This window comes from Mesocricetus auratus, unplaced genomic scaffold, assembly GCF_017639785.1.
Source record: "Mesocricetus auratus isolate SY011 unplaced genomic scaffold, BCM_Maur_2.0 Super-Scaffold_100009, whole genome shotgun sequence".
Lineage (NCBI taxonomy): Eukaryota > Metazoa > Chordata > Mammalia > Rodentia > Cricetidae > Mesocricetus > Mesocricetus auratus.
Genome location: NW_024429193.1, coordinates 26,959,288 through 26,977,599, shown reverse-complemented (window position 1 = coordinate 26,977,599; position 18,312 = coordinate 26,959,288). Strand labels below are relative to the sequence as shown.

At 43.0% G+C, this 18,312-nt stretch overlaps 1 protein-coding gene across 2 annotated transcripts in view; it reads left to right on the top strand.

Annotated features, from left to right (window-relative positions):
* The first annotated feature begins 16,695 nt into the window (after positions 1-16,695).
* Papss1 (3'-phosphoadenosine 5'-phosphosulfate synthase 1) overlaps positions 16,696-18,312 on the top strand; it is a 70,255-nt gene continuing 68,638 nt past the window's right edge. Inside the window, exon 1 of one of the 2 annotated variants that reach the window (XM_013122611.3) lies at positions 16,696-16,853. In XM_013122611.3, coding sequence (XP_012978065.1) covers positions 16,794-16,853 — 60 coding nt within the window. In that variant the 5' untranslated portion in view covers positions 16,696-16,793. The remainder of the gene's footprint in view (positions 16,854-18,312) is intronic. The other variant, XM_005082798.4, reaches the window with a different exon arrangement.

Genomic DNA, 18,312 nt, shown 5'->3' with positions numbered 1-18,312 from the left:
CTGGAATTCCCAAGTCATGCTGTCCCTCTCACTAAGGAAGCCAATGCCTTGGTAATATAGTGTTAGACAAATATTGCTGTGAATGAACTTGAGTAGACCTTAAGAATTTATAAACCTTCCTTATCAAATATACTATATTTATCAAGCATATGCTGCTTATCTATTTTTTTTTTAGCAGCTTGGTGTTAACTCATACGAGAGTAGGCAGAGTTATCAGGCTATATGTTTCCACAGTGTCAGGGATTTTTCCCAAGGAATTCTTTTTGTTTAAGGAGACTGCCATTTTGTACATTTTCACCCTTCAAAGCCGGCACTAAATTTCCCAAAGGTAAAGGCACGAGAGAACTCCCATAACAGGTAGTGGTAAACATTCAAAATGAAAGTAAAGGGTGCTGGAGGATGGCGATCCACAGTGTGGAAATGCTAGAACTTCGCCACGCAGCCGTGGTTGTCACGTGCTCCACAGCACCGCGCCTCTCTGCGCCTGTCGGTGTATCTCCAACCGTAGGGGCAGGGGTTTAGCCCCATCTTACTTGTTGTATGGAGAGTTGCTGACCTTTTCAGTTTATTCGGATTTTTTTTATTCTTTTCTTTTTAAAAATTGTGGTGAGGACAGAGTAGCAACTACTAAACTCCTTCTATCCTGGACCAGAATCCCAGATCTCCCCATTAACTTTCATTCTTCCACAGGGTATAAGACTTATTGATGGGTGTGTTTAAGGAGCTCTGTGATCTTTTAATCCTTTGTTTTTTCTTGTAGTTCCTCAGAGTGCTCTTGTAGTTATAAGCATTGTCAAATAGATGTGTTGTAAGATCCAAAATTACAATTTTAAGTATTAAATGCTATGCCTAAGAGATCCATTAAACAAAAATGCCTCTGATCTCCAAGCTTCTTGGCCAAGGACAGATAGTTCCTGAACTGCTGGAGGTTATGGTTTATGGGAGATAACAGGCCACTTGTTTTTACTCCCCTTATCAAGTCTGTTTGACCCAACTGGGCTGACTGTACTAGATCCCATGTGGGTGGGAGGTTTATGGACAGGAAATACATCAGGACGTATGCTTGCTCCTGATTGGATGTAGGCTGTAGGTACATCAGTATGACTTAAGCCTCTGCAAACCATGACTGAGGGCCATTTTTCTGGAAATTCAAAGATGGACCTGGCCAGAGAGTCTATCCACCTGACCAGTATCTATTTAAAGCTTGCTTCAAATTTAAATTGTTGTAGTGGTCTTATTCTTAACCAGTGGGATTAACAATATCATCCTGTTACTCTTAATTCTGGGTGTGCTAATAAACTGCTACCATGATGTATTAAACTCAGTTCCAGCATCTGCCAGTTAGAATTATGTTAGTGTAGATATTTACTTGCGGAGACACACTCATATTCAAATTAAGCACACACTTCACATCATAGGCTATATATTCTTTTGAGTCATTGGAACTTCATCTTCTTATTTCTGTGGACACTGAGTTCAATCTAAAACAATATTTATCCAGTAAGGTTATTAGTAACTGGGAATGAAAGACATTTGGCTATTAGTTGTTTTCAACCAATAAGGACCTTTGCATTATACTAGTAAGAGAGCAAAAATAGCTACTTGCAATTTTCAAAGTGCATTTAAAATAGAAAGCAGGCTTATACACCTTATTTAAGCTGCATTATCTTTTTTTTTAAGTTGTCTAAATAGTCAATACTAGAAAAACTCAAATTGCACCGAGAGAGTATCCATTATAGAATGCATTCCCATTCTCTCTTAGTCATTTCATTGCCTGGTTATCATTTCTGTCATGTGTATTTCCAGAAATATTCTGTGAACATCGTATTTTCACAGATGGTAAGTATGATGGTCACACACTATAACATCTATGCTAGACAGTATCTTAGAGAATCTACCCAAGTCATCTCATATAATCATCAAGCCAGATTTGTACAATGTCCTTGATCACAAATCCCTTTAAAATAAAGGAATCTAGTTACTATCTGAACTAGCTGGTTTAAAAGAGCCAAGATTTTATTCTAGGCAACTCAGCTTCAAAGCACAGACTTTTAATCATTACAGTATTGCCATAAAATAATGTACATGTAATTTTGTATCTTTCATTGTTCATTGTTTTGTTTTGGAAATTGTTTTATAAATGCATAGAAATAATTCATTATTTTTGGCTGCTGAACATTATTCCATTATAGTCTTCTCCCAACAGGGACCCCCTGTTTTCCTCCAAGGGACATTAGGCAATGACAGAAGATATAGTTTGGTTGTCGTTGGGATAGAGAGATGCTTCTGGCATCTAGGGCACAGAATTCAGAGGCATAACCTTATAACAAAGCATTATTCAGCTCTCAATATCAAGAGTTTAATATTGGGAAATCTTACGATATGCTTCCATTTAAGCTATTTCATACTTTTCTCAAAATTTTAGCTAGGAATTTGATTGTGTCTTTTTTGCATTCTAATTTCTATAAAGTAATATAATATAAAAAACCACAAATTCTAAACTTGAGAGGTCAAGATGACAATGCGGATTCCTAGAAACTTCTTTCTTTCTGTAAATCCTTTAGAATCTGAGAGGGGCAAATCTGGAAAAGTCTAGAATTTTACTGCTCTTTTCATCCCTCCTTGCACTGTGTGACAACACACAATTCCTATTTGGCTAAGGAACATACTGAATCCAGAATGCATTCAACCTCAGAGAACACTGAGCTGGGCTGCTGAGTCTCCTGATGATCTGGAGCTGTAGAGTGGGTGTCTTTGGAGATGAGTAACAATTCCCTGAAGGGTTTTACTTATAACACTTATGCTTTCTCTGTTAAAAAATAACAATAGAAACATAGTTGTGACCAGTCAGGCAATACTGAAGCACAGTGAAATTTTCTCCCTGCCTACCTTTACACTGTTCCCTAAGGATAACCACTACCAAGAGTTTACTATGGAGCACAGGTTGTAGCCCAGTTAGTACAGGGTTTGTTAAGCATGCATGAGGCCTCAGATTCAATCCCCAGCACTGTATAAACTAAGTGTAAGTGCCACATAGGAGTAATCTCCACACTTGGGAGGTAGAGCCAGGAGGACCAGACGTTCAAGATTATCCTTGACTGGAGAGTGAGTTTGAGGCCAGTCTGGAATACATGAGACTCTGTCAAAAGAAAAAAAAAGGAGTTTATATATTTTAAAGTAAGCTATAGGAACATTGTTTAAACAAGGTGGGTGTTAGGGAAGTCCTGTTATTTGCCTGTGCATTTGTCAATAAAGTACTGTCTGGCCAGTAGAAAACCTAGATAGGAGGGACTAGGAGTCGAGGAGGATTCTGGGAGGAGAAACACAAGAGAGTCAACATGTAACCGCCATGGGGGTAGGAGCCCAGAACTATTCTCTGGTAAGAGACATACTTAGATTAACAATTATGGGGTAATTACTTAAAGCAGAGCTAGCCAGTAAGAGACAAGCAAGGCCAACAGCTTCATAATGAATATAGCCTCTTGTGTGTTTATTTGGGATTGAAGCGGCTCTGGAACCAGGCTGGCAGGAAGGCTCTTCTCAAGGAAAAAAGCTTCTCTTAACAGGTGGGCACATGCTGTGTGTCACGTTCATTTTTTTCTTTCATGCCAAAATGGATTCACTTACTCCATGGTGGAAAATGATTCTGCCAGGAAAGTTTTTTTTTTTCTTTTGGTTTCTTCAAGACAGGGTTTCTCTGTATTGTTTTGGAGGCTGTCCCGGAACTTTCTCTGTAGACCAGGCTGGCCTTGAACTCACAGAGATCCACCTGCCTGCCTCTGCCCCCTGAGTGCTGGGACTAAAGGCATGCACCACCAACACCCGGCTGGAGGCATTTTCTTAATTGAGGTTCCCTTCTCTCAGATGAGTTTGGCTTGTGTCAAGTTGACATAAAACTAACCAGTACAATAATATATACAAAAAGCTGCCTTTAATCCCAGCACTCAGGAGGCAGAGGCAGGCGGATCTCTGTGGGTTTGAGACCTGCCTGGTCTACAAAGCTACACAGAGCTTCTCCTCCTCCTCCTCCTCCTCCTCTCATCCTCTTCCTCCTCCTTATTCTTTGAGACAGAGTTTCTTTGCAGCTTTGGAGGTTGTTTTGGAACTCACTCTGTAGACCAGGTTGGCCTTGAACTCACAGAGATCCACCTGCCTCTGCCTACTGAGTGCTGGGATTAAAGGCAAGCGACACCAATGCCCGGATGCTGCTTCTTTATGTACTTTGCCTGACGATGTTCAGACCTACTTCGGGCTGCAGGCAGGGATGGGGCCAAGTGACCATGGGCTGAATCCTCTACAACGGGACTCACAATAAATAACTTTATTCAATTATTTATCTCAGGTATTTTGTCAAAGCAATAAAAAGCAAATTAACAGAATTATCTCAGACATCCCTACTTTGGGGGAAATTTAAGAATCTGTTATAGAAGCATAACTAATGCTTATGATTTGATTGGAATTATATGTCAATTATTTTGAGAGAATTGTATAATTAAGCCTCCATTGCTATGGACAAAGCACATCTACATATGAGCATCTTGCAGTATAGTTTTACTGTTTGTCTTAATTAGTTTATTAGAATTACTTCAGATATTTTATTTCTGCGCTATTTACATGACATCCCTATTTAAATTCTATCATTACATCAGAGAAATGTGTACTGAGTGCCTATTTCATTTTTTGAACTTTTCATATCAACTTTATGGGAGACATGAGTCTATGACTTGAGGTTAGGAATTTATATAATCTATCATCTCCCTTTAACAATAACATCCTTGTAGGGCATGGTGGCACATACCTTTAATCTCAAAGGCAGTCCTGGTTTACACAGAGAGAGACTGTCTCCAAAAACAACAAAAAAGTCCATTTTCTTTCCAAACTTTTGCCTTTGGTTTACCTTTTGTCTTTAAAAGCAAGTCTCATAGCTTGAAATCACTTTTCCCCCCACTTATCCAAAGTCATCGTGGTCCGAAGTATAGCTTGGCGCCATCTAGTGGTAGCCGCTCTCTAAATGAATTTCAGGGAAGTATTTGGGAATTTCTTGGTAATAACACAATTTTGTTGGTTCAGTTTGGGAAAGCTGGGTGTAGATATTGGGGTTTGTGGTAGACATGGAAAACATCTACTCTGTGTCAGAATTAATGATATCCTGGGTATACTTAGCAAGGTTTTACTGTATGTACCTGTATCCTCTGCCCCCCACTCCCAATATAATTTAAGCTTTAAATAGTTGAGGATTTTTATCATTCAATCCACAGCTATACCACCAATAATAACGATTCCTTGCAGGGAGACATTCAGATATTGAAGGAAGTGAGTGAATAGATAACTGAAATTTTGTTTATATGGTACATTTGCCAATTTCTCCTGAAAGTCTATCAGCCAACGACTTTACAGTTTTGGACACTTTCATCAAGTGGATACAAGATTAAAAGCTTCACTTCTTCTTTCATTGTGTTTTGCTTGAATCAGGAGCTCATGTATCTCAGGTCGGCCTCCAACTCTCTACGTAGCCAAGGATGGCCTTGAACTTGTGGTCTTACAGACTCCACCTCCTCGGTGCTGGGATTATAGACATGCACCACCACATCAAATTTATAAAGCTTCTCGATGAACTCAGACTCCCTTCATAAGGTTTTGGGGTAGTCTGTTTTCGTTTGGGGTCATAACAATTATTTAAATACTGATATGAATCAAGATTTCTTCTGGATAGTATCTATTAAGACCCTGGAAACTTGCTCTGTGGTATAACAATACTGAGAGGTGGGAAATGCTTTTTGAGGTGGAGCTTTGTGGGCGGTGACTGGATGACAGGACACCTGCTTTGGAAGGGACTCATGTTCACCTCTAGGTACAGAGCTCTCAGGACAGGTTAGTCCTTGAGAATGAATTCTTATAAGTAGCAAGCCTGACTCCTCATGGGCCTCTGCCTTCTCCTTGAATGGTTGCTTCCTTTTCCTGTCCTCAGTGCCTTTAAAAGCTCCCATCCAGCACATGTTGCTATGAGTCATGGGGTCCTCATCAGAAGCCACTGTGCCTTGGACCTTCAAAGCTACAAGCCAAAATACCTTCTTTAGGGGTGTTTTATTATACCAGTACAAGGCAGGCTAAGATTTCAGATACGATATAACTGTTTTACAGAAACACCAGAAAGTCTGATAAAGGTCTTCAGGTCAATTTCTGGTTTGGCATATTTGTCTAAGGACTCCATATGACTTCTCATATTGAAAACTCTTTGCTTTGACTATTATAAATATATTTTATTTGATTTCATGCTTACTATGGATTAAATGCCAGCTGGCAGTTTAATTTCCTAAGAAAAATAGAAGACTCACAGAACAGTGACTTTATTAGTTTGTTTATATATGGTGTCTTACTATCTAGTCTAGGCTAGCCTTGCTCTGATGTCCTACTGTCTCAACCTCTGGAGGGCTGGAATTAAAGATGTATGTGCTTAAAATAATTATGTTTCAAAGAATCATTCCATTTTATTTTCTAGTATCTATGTCCAAATTATCATCATATACATATATTGAATAAGGAAAAGCATGTCTTTTTATTTTGCATATCATATGATTTCACTTTTGCACTCTGTGATTTTAAATAAGAAAGCCTAGCTAATTCAAAGAAATAAATATACTTAAAGTACCATGAATTAAATTTATTTTTAAAAAGTGAGAAAATATTTAAATATGAAAATTAATGCTAATTCAAGATATAAAGAGAATTTACTTTTAAGAATGAAACATCATAGAGTTCCTTTGTAGACCAAACATACAATTTTTTCCTAGATTTGGTGACTTATACTTGTAGTGCATGCACTTGGGAGTCTGAGGTAGGACAACTGTTGTGAGTTCAAGGATAATATTGGTTATACAGTGAGTTCTAGACTAGCCTGTGCTACATAAAGAGAGAAGAACCTTGTCTCAAAAAATATTTGATTTTTTCAGACAACGTAAAAAATCTGAACATCCTAAATAATCATACATTTTTTGTTCCACTAGAATCAAAACAAAAACAATCCATCCCCATAACAAACCTAAACAGAATAAACTTTTGTCACTATCAGTCCCAGCAAAGAGCATAGTGTACAGACATTGCCATCTAGTGTCCAACTTTAGAATTTATTTGTAAAACCTGTAATCTAAACTGATTATCTCAAAACGTAGATAGAATCTTGACTGAAAATTGAAGTCAGAACCAGAAACTCTTCTCCATGTCTTTTCCTCCTCCCTTCTCATCCCTTTCCTCCTCCCTTCTCATCCCTTTCCTCCTCCCTTCTCCATCCCTTTCCTCCTCTCTTCTCCATCCTTTCCTCCTCTCTTCTCCATCCTTTTCCTCCTCTCTTCTCCATCCCCTCCCTACTCCTCTCTTCCCCATCCCCTCTCCTCTCTTCCTCCATTCCTTCTCCTCTCCTCTCTCTTCCCCTCCTTTATCTACTCCTTACACACCATGCTCCCTTCATTTCCCTTTCTAACCTGTCTTCTCTTGCCTTCCTGGACACAGGGCGTCAGTATGTAGACCAGACTGGCCTGAAGCTGTGATATCCCTGCCATATTCATACTAATGCTGGGATTATAGGCATGCACCACTAAGCTTAGCATTTAAGCCATTAAGGTAATTGAGCAATGTCTTAAAAATTGAGGAAAGGAAATAGCAGGTTACTAAAGTTGTTTATTTCTAATATGTAGGAGAACATAGAGGAAATGCCAAGCAGCCAGAATACATGAAAATGGACAAACAACACCAGGAGTCAATCTTTTATGTTTAATCTTTGTGTGTGTTGTATGCATATGTTTGTGTGTGTATGTGGGTATGTGTGCATGCTGGTATACATGTATGGATGTACAATGTGTGTGTGGAGGACAGAGGTTGATGTCAGTATCTTCCTTAGTTATTGTCCACCTTATCTTTTGAGACAGGGTCTCTTCGTGAACTTGGAGCTCATTGTTGCTGGCCATCAAGCTCCAGGATTCCTGCTGTCTCTGCCCCGGCTCCCAACAATGAGGTTACAGATTTATGGAGCTGCACTCAACTTCTAAATGGGTACTGGGGATCTGAACTCAGGTCTTCATGGTTTGTGGAAAACACTTTACTGACATCCATTTCCGCAGCTCCAAGAGTCAAATCTTTAAAATGATGCAAAACATAGTAGCTTTAATCATTTAAGGGTTTTGTGTGAGGGGGGGAAACTCTACATTAGGTATTCATCACTTTTATGAAATTTATTTGTTTTGACCTCTAACTACCATTTGTTGAAGATTTGGTGAGCTTACACATGAAGGTGTGTGCGTCCCTTGGCAGCCAGCAATGAGCATGACCATGACATTGCTACTGATCACAAGGAGGAGGAATTCACCCTTGCTACTGAAGCAGCGGATGCTCGCCCTTTGCTGAGGAGAGCTCGCTGCAGGAGCATTTCCACGCATAGTGAGATTTCTGAGAGCAAAGCCTGTGCTTGCTTCCATAGAGAAGGCAGGTCACAGAGAAAGGAACAACTGGCAGGTGTTCTCCGGATCCTCAGTATAAAAGTAATAGTCGATAAAACAAAAAAGTGATAGTAATGTAATTTGATAAAACTTACTTGGATGATTGTCTAAACCTTTACCATTGGTACATATACAAAGATTAATGTATCTTCAAAGTGTCTTTTCCTTTACTTTAACTTTAAACTTTGGAACAAAAGCTGAGCATGTCTGTCACCTTTAATCTTTTGTGAATGAATTCTATTACCTTGAGCTAAGGAGGCCCAAACTGTGTCTAACATCTTTCCTTTTTTCAAGGTAGGTGTGTGTGTGTGTGTGTGTGTGTGTGCATATGTAAGTTCACATGTGCTTGCACATGTAATTTTGGTGTCCACAGAGTCCAGAGGCTGGTGGTACAGGAACTTGTGAGAAGCCTGAAGTGCATGCCAGGAATCAAACTCTGGTCACTTGGAAAAACAGTATGCAATCTTACCAACTTGTTGGTTTTGATTTCCATGTAGTTCACACACAAGGTCCAGAGGCCCCTGACCCAAATGCCTCCTCTTTGAGGACTAGCTTTGAGACCAGAAGGTGGCATGCAATTGTCTAAAGGAAAGAAGCAACCACATCAAGGACCAGCATGACACCATTATCCTAAGTTTATTAATCGTGTTACACCTAAGGATGCAGTAATTACATGTATACCTTTGTAGTGACCAACAGCTGTGTAATTGGATGTAAGACCTGCTCAACAAGTAGGAAATCATGCCTGATACTGGAAAATTTACCCACTAGCCAGGGATAGTGGCGTCATAAATCTTGGAGAAGAACCTATAACCACCACTTCACTAACCCAGCGTAATCATTAGCTACATTCTGTTTGTCCTTATACCTGCAGATGAATGTAGTCCTCACCCCTCATCAAGGAAACTTCTTGACAGACCAAGACAATTACAGAAAATTACAGCCAATCATATTGCAAAGTTATGGAACTCTGTCCCAGTGGATACATCTATACAGAGAGCCATGTAGTTAGCGTGGTCTAGCTGCCTTGAGAGGCACGTGTCATAGGTTTTACAGGTTAGAGTCCATGGCTCCTGGGACACAGTGTGCCTTCCAGTTCCTGAGAGACTGATGCACTTCCCCAGGCAGTGAAGCTTTCAGGCCGCTTTGTGGTACTCTGAGTGTTCCTGCCAAGGAAGCACGAACGCTTGACAGGACAATTGGTCTTAGACATTCGTCTTGTGTATCCTGTATGACTTGCAAACTTCACTGTATTCTGGCAACTGCAACTGTATTGATCCTGATTGCTCTCAATAAGATTGTCACAGTCTCAATTGTGTTGTGCCCTCTCCAACCAGCTGGATTTTAATTATTTGAAGCCTTATCTGATGAGTAGGTCCGGTAAGTAGGTGGGGCACTTACACAACTCCTGCACCTTATCGATCAGGGATCACTCTAGAAGAGGATGAGGAAAGACTATAGGAGCCAGAGGACTGGGAAGAATGAACAAAGACTATAGGAGCCAGAGGACCAGGGAGTTTGCTGTGAGATTGTGTCTTCTAGATATTTTGTGTCAGAAGCTGTAAAGTCTCATTAATATGATTGCTTAAACATGAGCTGAACAAGAACAACATCAATAGTCAAGCTAATGTGGACAGGGGAAAGTTTAGGAGACCTTAACCCTACACAAAGAGACAACCAAGGAACACTGAGATGGGTAGGAATAGTCTCTCCCTTGGGGGGGAAAAAAGGCAGGTGGATCTCTGAGTTCGAGCCCAGCCTGGTCTACAGAGCAAGTTCCAGGACAGGCTCCAAAGTCATACAGAGAAGCCTGTCTTGAAAAACGAAAAAAAGTCTCTCCCAGTGAAGAGTACACCAACTGGATAAGTAACCCCGAATGATCAGCCCTGAAAACATACACACAGTATTGCTCGGACTGAGCAGGTTGCGTTTATGTGTTTTGGAACATGAACATGAACACACATACACATAATAACAATTAATGAACAAAGAGGCCAGGAATTTGAGAGATAGCTAGGAGGGATAATGGAAGAGTTTGGAGGGAGGAAAGGAGAAGGGGGAAATGATGTAAGTATATTATAACCTCAACAAATAAAACAAATGCTTAAAAACAAAGCGAAGCCCTGAAAAACCGGTTTCTTTTTGGTATTTTAAATTATGTGTATATGTGCATATACATATTTATATATGTGTTTGTGCCATAAGAGGGCACCGTGTCCTCTGGAGGAGTTAGCTACAGGTGATTGTTAGCTGCCTCATGTGGACATTAAAATTGAGGCCTCTGGAAGAGCAGCAAGGACTATTAACTACAGAACCATCTCTCCAGGTCAGCGATGATTTATTATGTTCCCAGATCCTATCTAGATCATTACCTTACCTTTTTTTCTTTTTTCTTTTGTCTGTTTTTTGGTCTTGTCTTCTTAGCCTTCTCCTGAATGGGTTAGCTTGGATTTTTTGTTTTTGTTTTTGTTTTGATGGCCTTGAGAATTCTGAGGACTATTTCCTAGGGATTTTGTAGCATATCCCACTATTTGGAATCTGATTTATAATTGTAATTATAAATATAAATATATATTATATTAATAGTATGTATGGCAATTCTTTTTTTATTTTTTATTTTTAAATTTAAATTAGAAACAAGGTTGCTTCACATGTCAATCCCAGGTCCCTCTCCCTTTCCCTCCCCTCTTCCCACACCCTCCCACCAACCGTCCCCCTCCCAATACCCTCTTCTTTCCCCAAGGAGGGTGAGGCCCTCCATGGGGGAGTATGTATGGCAATTCTTAGAAGGTGATTTGATTGCAGAGGAAGGTCACAGAGGTCAAGCATCATTTCCTCTACCGTACGAAGGCTACATATGAGCAAACTCATTGTTCACTTGCCCTGGCTCCAGGAGATTCTGTCCCTTTTATCACAACCAAGTTGCTCTTCCCTGATCTGTTTCTATAGCATGCTCTTTGGAAGGAAGCATGCGCAGCCCATGATAAGGGCCAGAGTCTTGTGCTCCCATGCCTTGACAGGCTCTACATCAACTATTTGAATTTCTGCATGGGAGGCCTCTTCCTCCTTCTCCATTAGCTCATCCAGCCACATGCCTGTATCAGCAGATTCACAGGTGTGTGTTTTACATTCCTGATACTCCATCACCACGGTATTTGTTTCTCAGATGTTCTCACTGTTGACCACGGGAAGCTCCCATTGGTTCCTTTGGCAGATCCTTGTGAGACAATGCATTTATTTATTGTAACATCCTTCTCTTCCTTTCTCTCCCACCCTTCTCTCTCTTTCTTTCGGACAGTTTTTCTTGCACCCCAGCCTGTCTTAAAACTCACCATTTTGCTATGGATGACTTCGAATTTCTGATTCTTCTGCCTCCCAATCCTGAGTGCTGGGATTAAGGATTTTTGCAGCACTATGCCCAGTTTACAAAATGCTGGGATTGAATCTAGGGCTTCATGCACGCTGGCTGAGTACTCTGCCCGGGGAACTATACCCCCAGTCCTGAATTTTTCTTATTTTCTGACCAAATATGTTTCAGCTCATCTTAGTTTCTGCCACGCTCCCAGAACCAGTCATTTTCCCATGCAGTCCTGGATCTTTTATTATTATTAGAAATGATATTAGAAAGCATCTTCTTATTTGTAAACACTGGAAATCAAATATCTGGGTGTTAGGTTCTTGCTCTGCTGAAGGTCACTTCTTTTGAACCCCCCTGAGCGGAGAGACAGAGAAACACATTTGCATGTTGTACCGATTGGTTTTTCTCAGCTTTTGACACTAACCTAGACACACCAGGGAAGATGGAATCTCTACTGAGCAACAGCTTCAGTCAGATTGGCCTGTAGTCTAGTCTCCAGGGAGCATTTTTCTTCCTGACTAATGATTGGTGTGGAGGGGCCTAGCTCACTGTGGGAGGTGCCGCCATTGCGCAGGTGGTTCGGGGTTGTATAGGAAAGCAGGCTGAGCAAGCCACAAGGAGAAAGCAGTGTTTTCCCATGACCTCTGCTTCAGTTCCTGCCTCCAGGTTCCTGCCTGGAAGTTCTGCCTTGGCCTCTGTTAATGGATTGGAACCTGGGAAATTTAGGCCAGTGCAGTGACATCGGATAGTGAACACACATTTACAAGCTGTTTTTGCTAAAAGGAATGGGCTCCTCACTTGGGTCTACAGGGTAACTAAATGCAGTCTGGAAGCCTAGCATATTCGCTTTCACTTTGTGTCTGTCCCCTTTACAGTTTAAGTTTAGCCTGTTTAGTCTCTGTGTGCAGCCATGTTAACCACTCTAGGAATGTTCATTTGAACTTTGAGGTCTAATCTATCTCATTTTCCTGAGCCACCGTCCTAAACCTGAAGTCATCTAGGAGGAACACTAGAACATCAAAGGACGGTCACATCCCACATGTAAAAATTATCTGTGATGGGTAGACACTACCCTGGAGCCAGAGTAAGCATCTCGTGGGTACCAGATTGTTCCCTTCAGGCAACAAGAACTGCTTCTGGTCCCCTTGCAGAACCACAATTGAGGTAACGATCACCCAGACCACACATTGCCAAACTACATGTTCATCTTCTCCCCTGCCTCCAACCTTTCCTCTACTTAAACTTGAAGCTCATATCACTATCCTAAAGATAAAACCCAGGGTCACCATAACCTTTCATGGGTTCCTCTTCCCAACATGCCACACTGATTTTATCTCCTTTGCTTTTCAACATCACTTGGTGAGACAGAGATCCTCGCCTGATGGGGCTACTGGAGCTGGGGATTTGCCTTAAAACTCCAGCTACAATGGGAAAACAAATGAAGACCTAGACTTGCTGTGGCTTATTACCTGCAGAGACCATTGTCCAGGAGGCGGAGCTCAGCTTTGCCTGAATGAAAGAGACGGAGCTGGGATCCCGAGGAGGCACAACACGGATGCTGGGAGAGGGCTGCACAGAGTGAGCTCCAGAGACTTCGGAGTCCACATGAAAGGTCAGGAGGAAATCCAAGTGAGTCAGGGAAATTCCCCTTAAGAGGGCCTGAGGAGAAACGCCCCGGAAGCGGGCTGTGTTCCCACCTGTCCAAGTGATCAAAGTATTCACAGGGCTTCTGAACAATTGGAATGAATTAAGGTCAGGATACTGTATTAGCACAAAAGGAAACTTCTCAGGTGACTTTTTGGTTAAGTGGGAAATTGTGACAAAAGCTCTATTGAAAGAAGTTTTAAAAAATGGATCTGAGAACCCATTAGGAAGCAGGACTCATCGTTTTTCAAACTACTGCCCAGGATATGAGTTTTAGTTACCTTCATCCTGTGCAGATATCTGTGGTGACCACAACGATTTGGCAGTTGTATCATGCTCTGTGGCGCAACTTACATCTCAAGAGTGCATCTGGCTCTTGCTTTGTGGACACTTTTATTCTGTTTTTACATATTTCGTCTACCCTTCTCCAGCCACATGGCCCTATTCCTGCTTAGTATTCAATAGCCTGCACTAAACCCTCACACTGCCTTCCTCGGAACGATTCAGAACTATCTGAACTCTGTCTCCACACTTTAAGCTCCGATGATCCTAAGCAAACCTTTGCCACTTCTGCAGATTCTGAGTTTGGAGTGACACCTGATATATAGATAACACAGGGAAAGGAGAGCAAATGTTTTCTTTTCTCCCTTACAAGTTTAAAAAACAAATCAGTTGGCAGGCTGGAGAGTTGGCTCAGTAGTTAAGAGCACTTGTTGCCCTTCCAGAGAACCTGGGTTCGATTCCCAGAACCCACATGGCAGCTCACAATTGTCTGTAACTCCAGTTCCAAGGGATCTGACGCCCTCCTTGGGACTCTATGGGCATCAGTCACCCATATAGTGCAAATCCCATGTGTTAGCAAAACACTCGTACACATAAAAACAAAAAGTTGTTTCAACAGCATCTCCCAAGGATTGCTAGTTCTTAAATCACGTTTAGAAACACTGGGACTTAAACACACTCATTGTTTCTTTATCTTGTGGTTGTCCTTTAGTTTTCTAATTGTGACATGCTTGACGTTAGAAAGCTTAGCAGTAAGGACACACTTACAATCAGTGAGTACTCCCACGGCGCAGATTGTGTCTAAGAACAATTTCCCTCACACAGCAATGGAGACTCTGAGAAATGGCTGTCTTCAGAGGAGACACTTTTTTTCTTTTTCTTTATGGGAAGCTTGGAATCTTTTAAAAAGAAGATAATCTGTTGGTGTAGTTTTCTTGTTCTACCAGGTTCCAGCACTCGTCAACCCCAAATAAACACACTGATGCTTTATTAATTATAATATAGGTGGCCAGGGCTTCTTATTGGCTAGCTCTCTTACTCATTAACCCATTTCATTAATAGATGTATTTCCTTGTGGTCTTATCTTACTGGAGAATGCCTGGTGCATCCTTTCTTCCCAGACCCTACATGGTGACTCCGTAGTCCCTCTCTGCCCACCTTTCCCAGAATTCTCCTTGTCTCCTAGTCCCACCTATCTTCCTGCCTCTATTGGCTACTGGCCAGACAGTGTTTTATTCATCAGCCCATAAGAGAAACATATATACAAAAGGACATCCCCCATCAATAATTATTTTTTAGATGCATACAAAAGTTTTCTTTATGACCTTTACACAGATTTTCCTGTTTATTATTGATCTTAATTTGGAATTCTCTCTTAGTCTCATGCTACTGTTACTGGCCGAATTTCGAATTGTACTGAAATTCAGTCTTACACCCAGACCCTCAGATTAAGAATCCTCTATATAGAGCTAAAAGGAAACATTGACAGTTTAGGTGGTGGAGGAACAAGATCAGAATTGCATTTTGTAAGTACCAGTCTGACACATCATTGGGAATGGAGAGGGTGGCAGGTGAGAAGAGGGCAGTATATGTTGTGCGTGTGGGTGGGTGCGTGTGTGTGTGTGTGTGTGTGTGTGTTCGTGCGTGCATTTGTGTGTGCGTGCATCTGTGTGTGTGCATGTGTGTGTGCGTGCGTACACCTGTGTGTGCGTGCATCTGTGTGTGTGCATGCGTGCATGTATCTGTGTGTGTGCGTGTGTGTGCGTGCGTGCACCTGTGTGTGCGTGCATCTGTGTGTGTGCATGCATCTATGTGTGTGTGCGTGGGTGCATCTGTGTGTGTGTGCGTGCATCTGTGTGTGTTTGTGTGTGGTGTGATGATTACGACTAGATGCAGGGTAGGGACTAATTTGAGATCTTGTCAGTGGGTAAACAAATAGAGGCTGACTGCAAGGCTACCAAGCCTCAGGTGTTGATGATTGGTGTGCGTGTGCGCGTGCGAGCGTGCATGCATCTGTGTGTGTGCTCGCGCGTGTGTGTGTGTGTGGTTACCAGAGCAGAGTGAACTGCTGGTGGTGCGGCTGTGGAACAGGGGCAGAAGGCTATGGGGAGGGGCCGGAGGGTCTACAACTCCCACTCCCAGCCCCATTCCTGTACGAACTTGGTTTTGGACTAGATGAGGTTGAAAATGCCCTCTATAGGTGATCATTCTGCCTTGCTTACTGGAGGACTTGGATTTCAGTCCTCTACGGTAGCAAGTCCTAGAGAAGACCCTTTGGGGCTAGTCAGTGGCCACAAACACCGCATAGAAATGTCCTGATAGGAATGGGGGTCTACAAGTGGCGAAGGAGGCACCTTACAAATACTTTCCAGTCCCGGATGAGAAACTGTTGATGTCAAAATATGGGGAATTTCCATTTAAAACAGTGTGCACTGAGTAGCATTTCAAAGCGATGAGCAACCTGGGAACCTGCTATTCGCTAAATTCATTCTTTCTTTTGCAGGGTTTCTTGGGCAACAGTTTTGGAAGGCGGCCTGGTTGACAAGTACACAAGTTGAGCTGTGGAAGCCATAGGCTGGGCTAGCGGAAGAAAACCTAGAGTCCACGTCAGCTTCTTCCCCGAACAGCCTCCGCTCGGAGCGCCTCCTACGCCCCCTCTGCAGGCGGTGCGCTTGCTCGCTCACGGCGCATGCTCAGCATCCGAAGGGGGGGGGGAATTCCCCGCATTAACCCTCAGGCCCCGCCCCTTCCCCGGGTCAAGGCGGAGCTTCAGGCGTCGCCCCTGGTGATTGGACGTCGAGGCTCAGATCCCGCGCCTCCCGCTTCGCTCCGCCCTCCACGCCGCAGAGACGCCGAGCTCTGGCCGAAGCGAACGCTCTCCCGGGCGCACGTCAGCGCGCGCCTTGAGCCCCGCGCGCAGGCCCCGCCCCTCCTCTCTGCTCCGCCCCGCCTCCGGCCTCTCCTCTCCGGCTCCGCTCTCAGGCGCTCGCTCAGCAGCTGGGCATCCGCGCTTCTCGGCCATGGAGATCCCTGGGAGTCTATGCAAGAAAGTCAAGCTGAGCAATAACGCGCAGAACTGGGTGAGTGGAGGCCGCAGGCGGGAGCGCGAGGTGCGGGGGCGGCTGTGGGACCCGCGGGCTGCCCGTGCATCCTGCGGGAGCCGGGGGCGGGGACCCAGGCGGCGGCGGTCCGCCGAGGCGAGCCCCGGGCGGGAGCTGTCTCCTGGGCTGGAGAGGCCGAGGGCTGCGGTGGAGACGTAGGAGGGCGCCTCAGCATGGTCCTGGTTTTCTTGGCTCTGCCGGTGGACTTGGGCCGGGTTTGGGTCGGTGTCCAGGTCTTTCCATTTCTGAGTTGCAGTGTGCCGAGAGCATACCCAACAATGTGGCCATTCATAAATCGGGACTGCTCTGGACTGAGGTTCTTTTGTGTCTCTGTTTTAAACCGGAATGCCTGACACAGACATACTTTTGAAGACTCGATTCCTGGTGACAGTTAGGTGTGGGAAGATTAATGGTTTCTAACATTGAGCAGCGAGTGCCAGTTGGCCTTGTTGGCCAAGTACTGTACCCTCGGAAGGGAAGGGTCTTTCCTTCTGAAGTTACTCAAGATGATAAGTGCGAAGGTGGAGACCGTCCAACTTTGGAGGTTGCAAAGGCACTGGTTTTAGGTTTAGATGGAATTTTTTTATTCCACAGCTAACAGGATCATGAGGTTTAAATTCAGTCTTGCAAATCATCGCTTGCCCTTGGCAAGTCGGGGAAGAAAAAAAGCTGTTTCAGGCAAATGTTCTTTTGAAGTTACTAATTTACCATGTCTGCTGTCAGGGTCAAGAATTCTTACTGTCTCCTTTCATTCTTATCTTTAACTTCTTAGAAGGTGAGGGGGGACCGAGGTAAAAGGGAGGTCACGATATTGGAAGGAGACCTGAACTTCTGGCTGGACTCTAGTCCCAGCCTTTGTAAGTTGGACGAACTTGAGGAAAATCACTCTACTTTGAGTCTCAGATGACTGAGGGTGTAACAGCGTGTCCTTTGCAGGATTGTTTTTCTGAGTAGAGAAGATAATGAACTTGAAAGGGCGGTGGACATTTCAACAGGTATTTTATAGGTAGAGAAGTAAGTTGATTAAATTGGAGTTTTTTTCTTTTTTCAAGACAGGGTTTCTCTGTGGCTTTGGAGGGGTTTCTCTGTGGTTTTGGAGGTTGTCCTGGAACTAGCTCTTGTAGACTAGGCTGGTCTCGAACTCACAGAGATCCGCCTGCCTCTGCCTCCCGAGTGCTGGGATTAAAGGCGTGTGCCACCACTGCCTGGCTAAATTGGACTATTTAAAAATAATTTCAGTAACACTGTCTATAAGTCATTTATTTATTTAAAACTTATTTTACTCTTCTGTGTGTCTGCGTGTTTTGCCTGCCTGTATGTATAGGCATCATGTGTGTGCCTGATGTCCATTGAGGTCAGAAGGGAGTGTTGGAGCCATTCAGACTGGAGTTACAGATGGTTGTGAGCCACCGTGTGGGTGCTGGGAATTGAACACAGC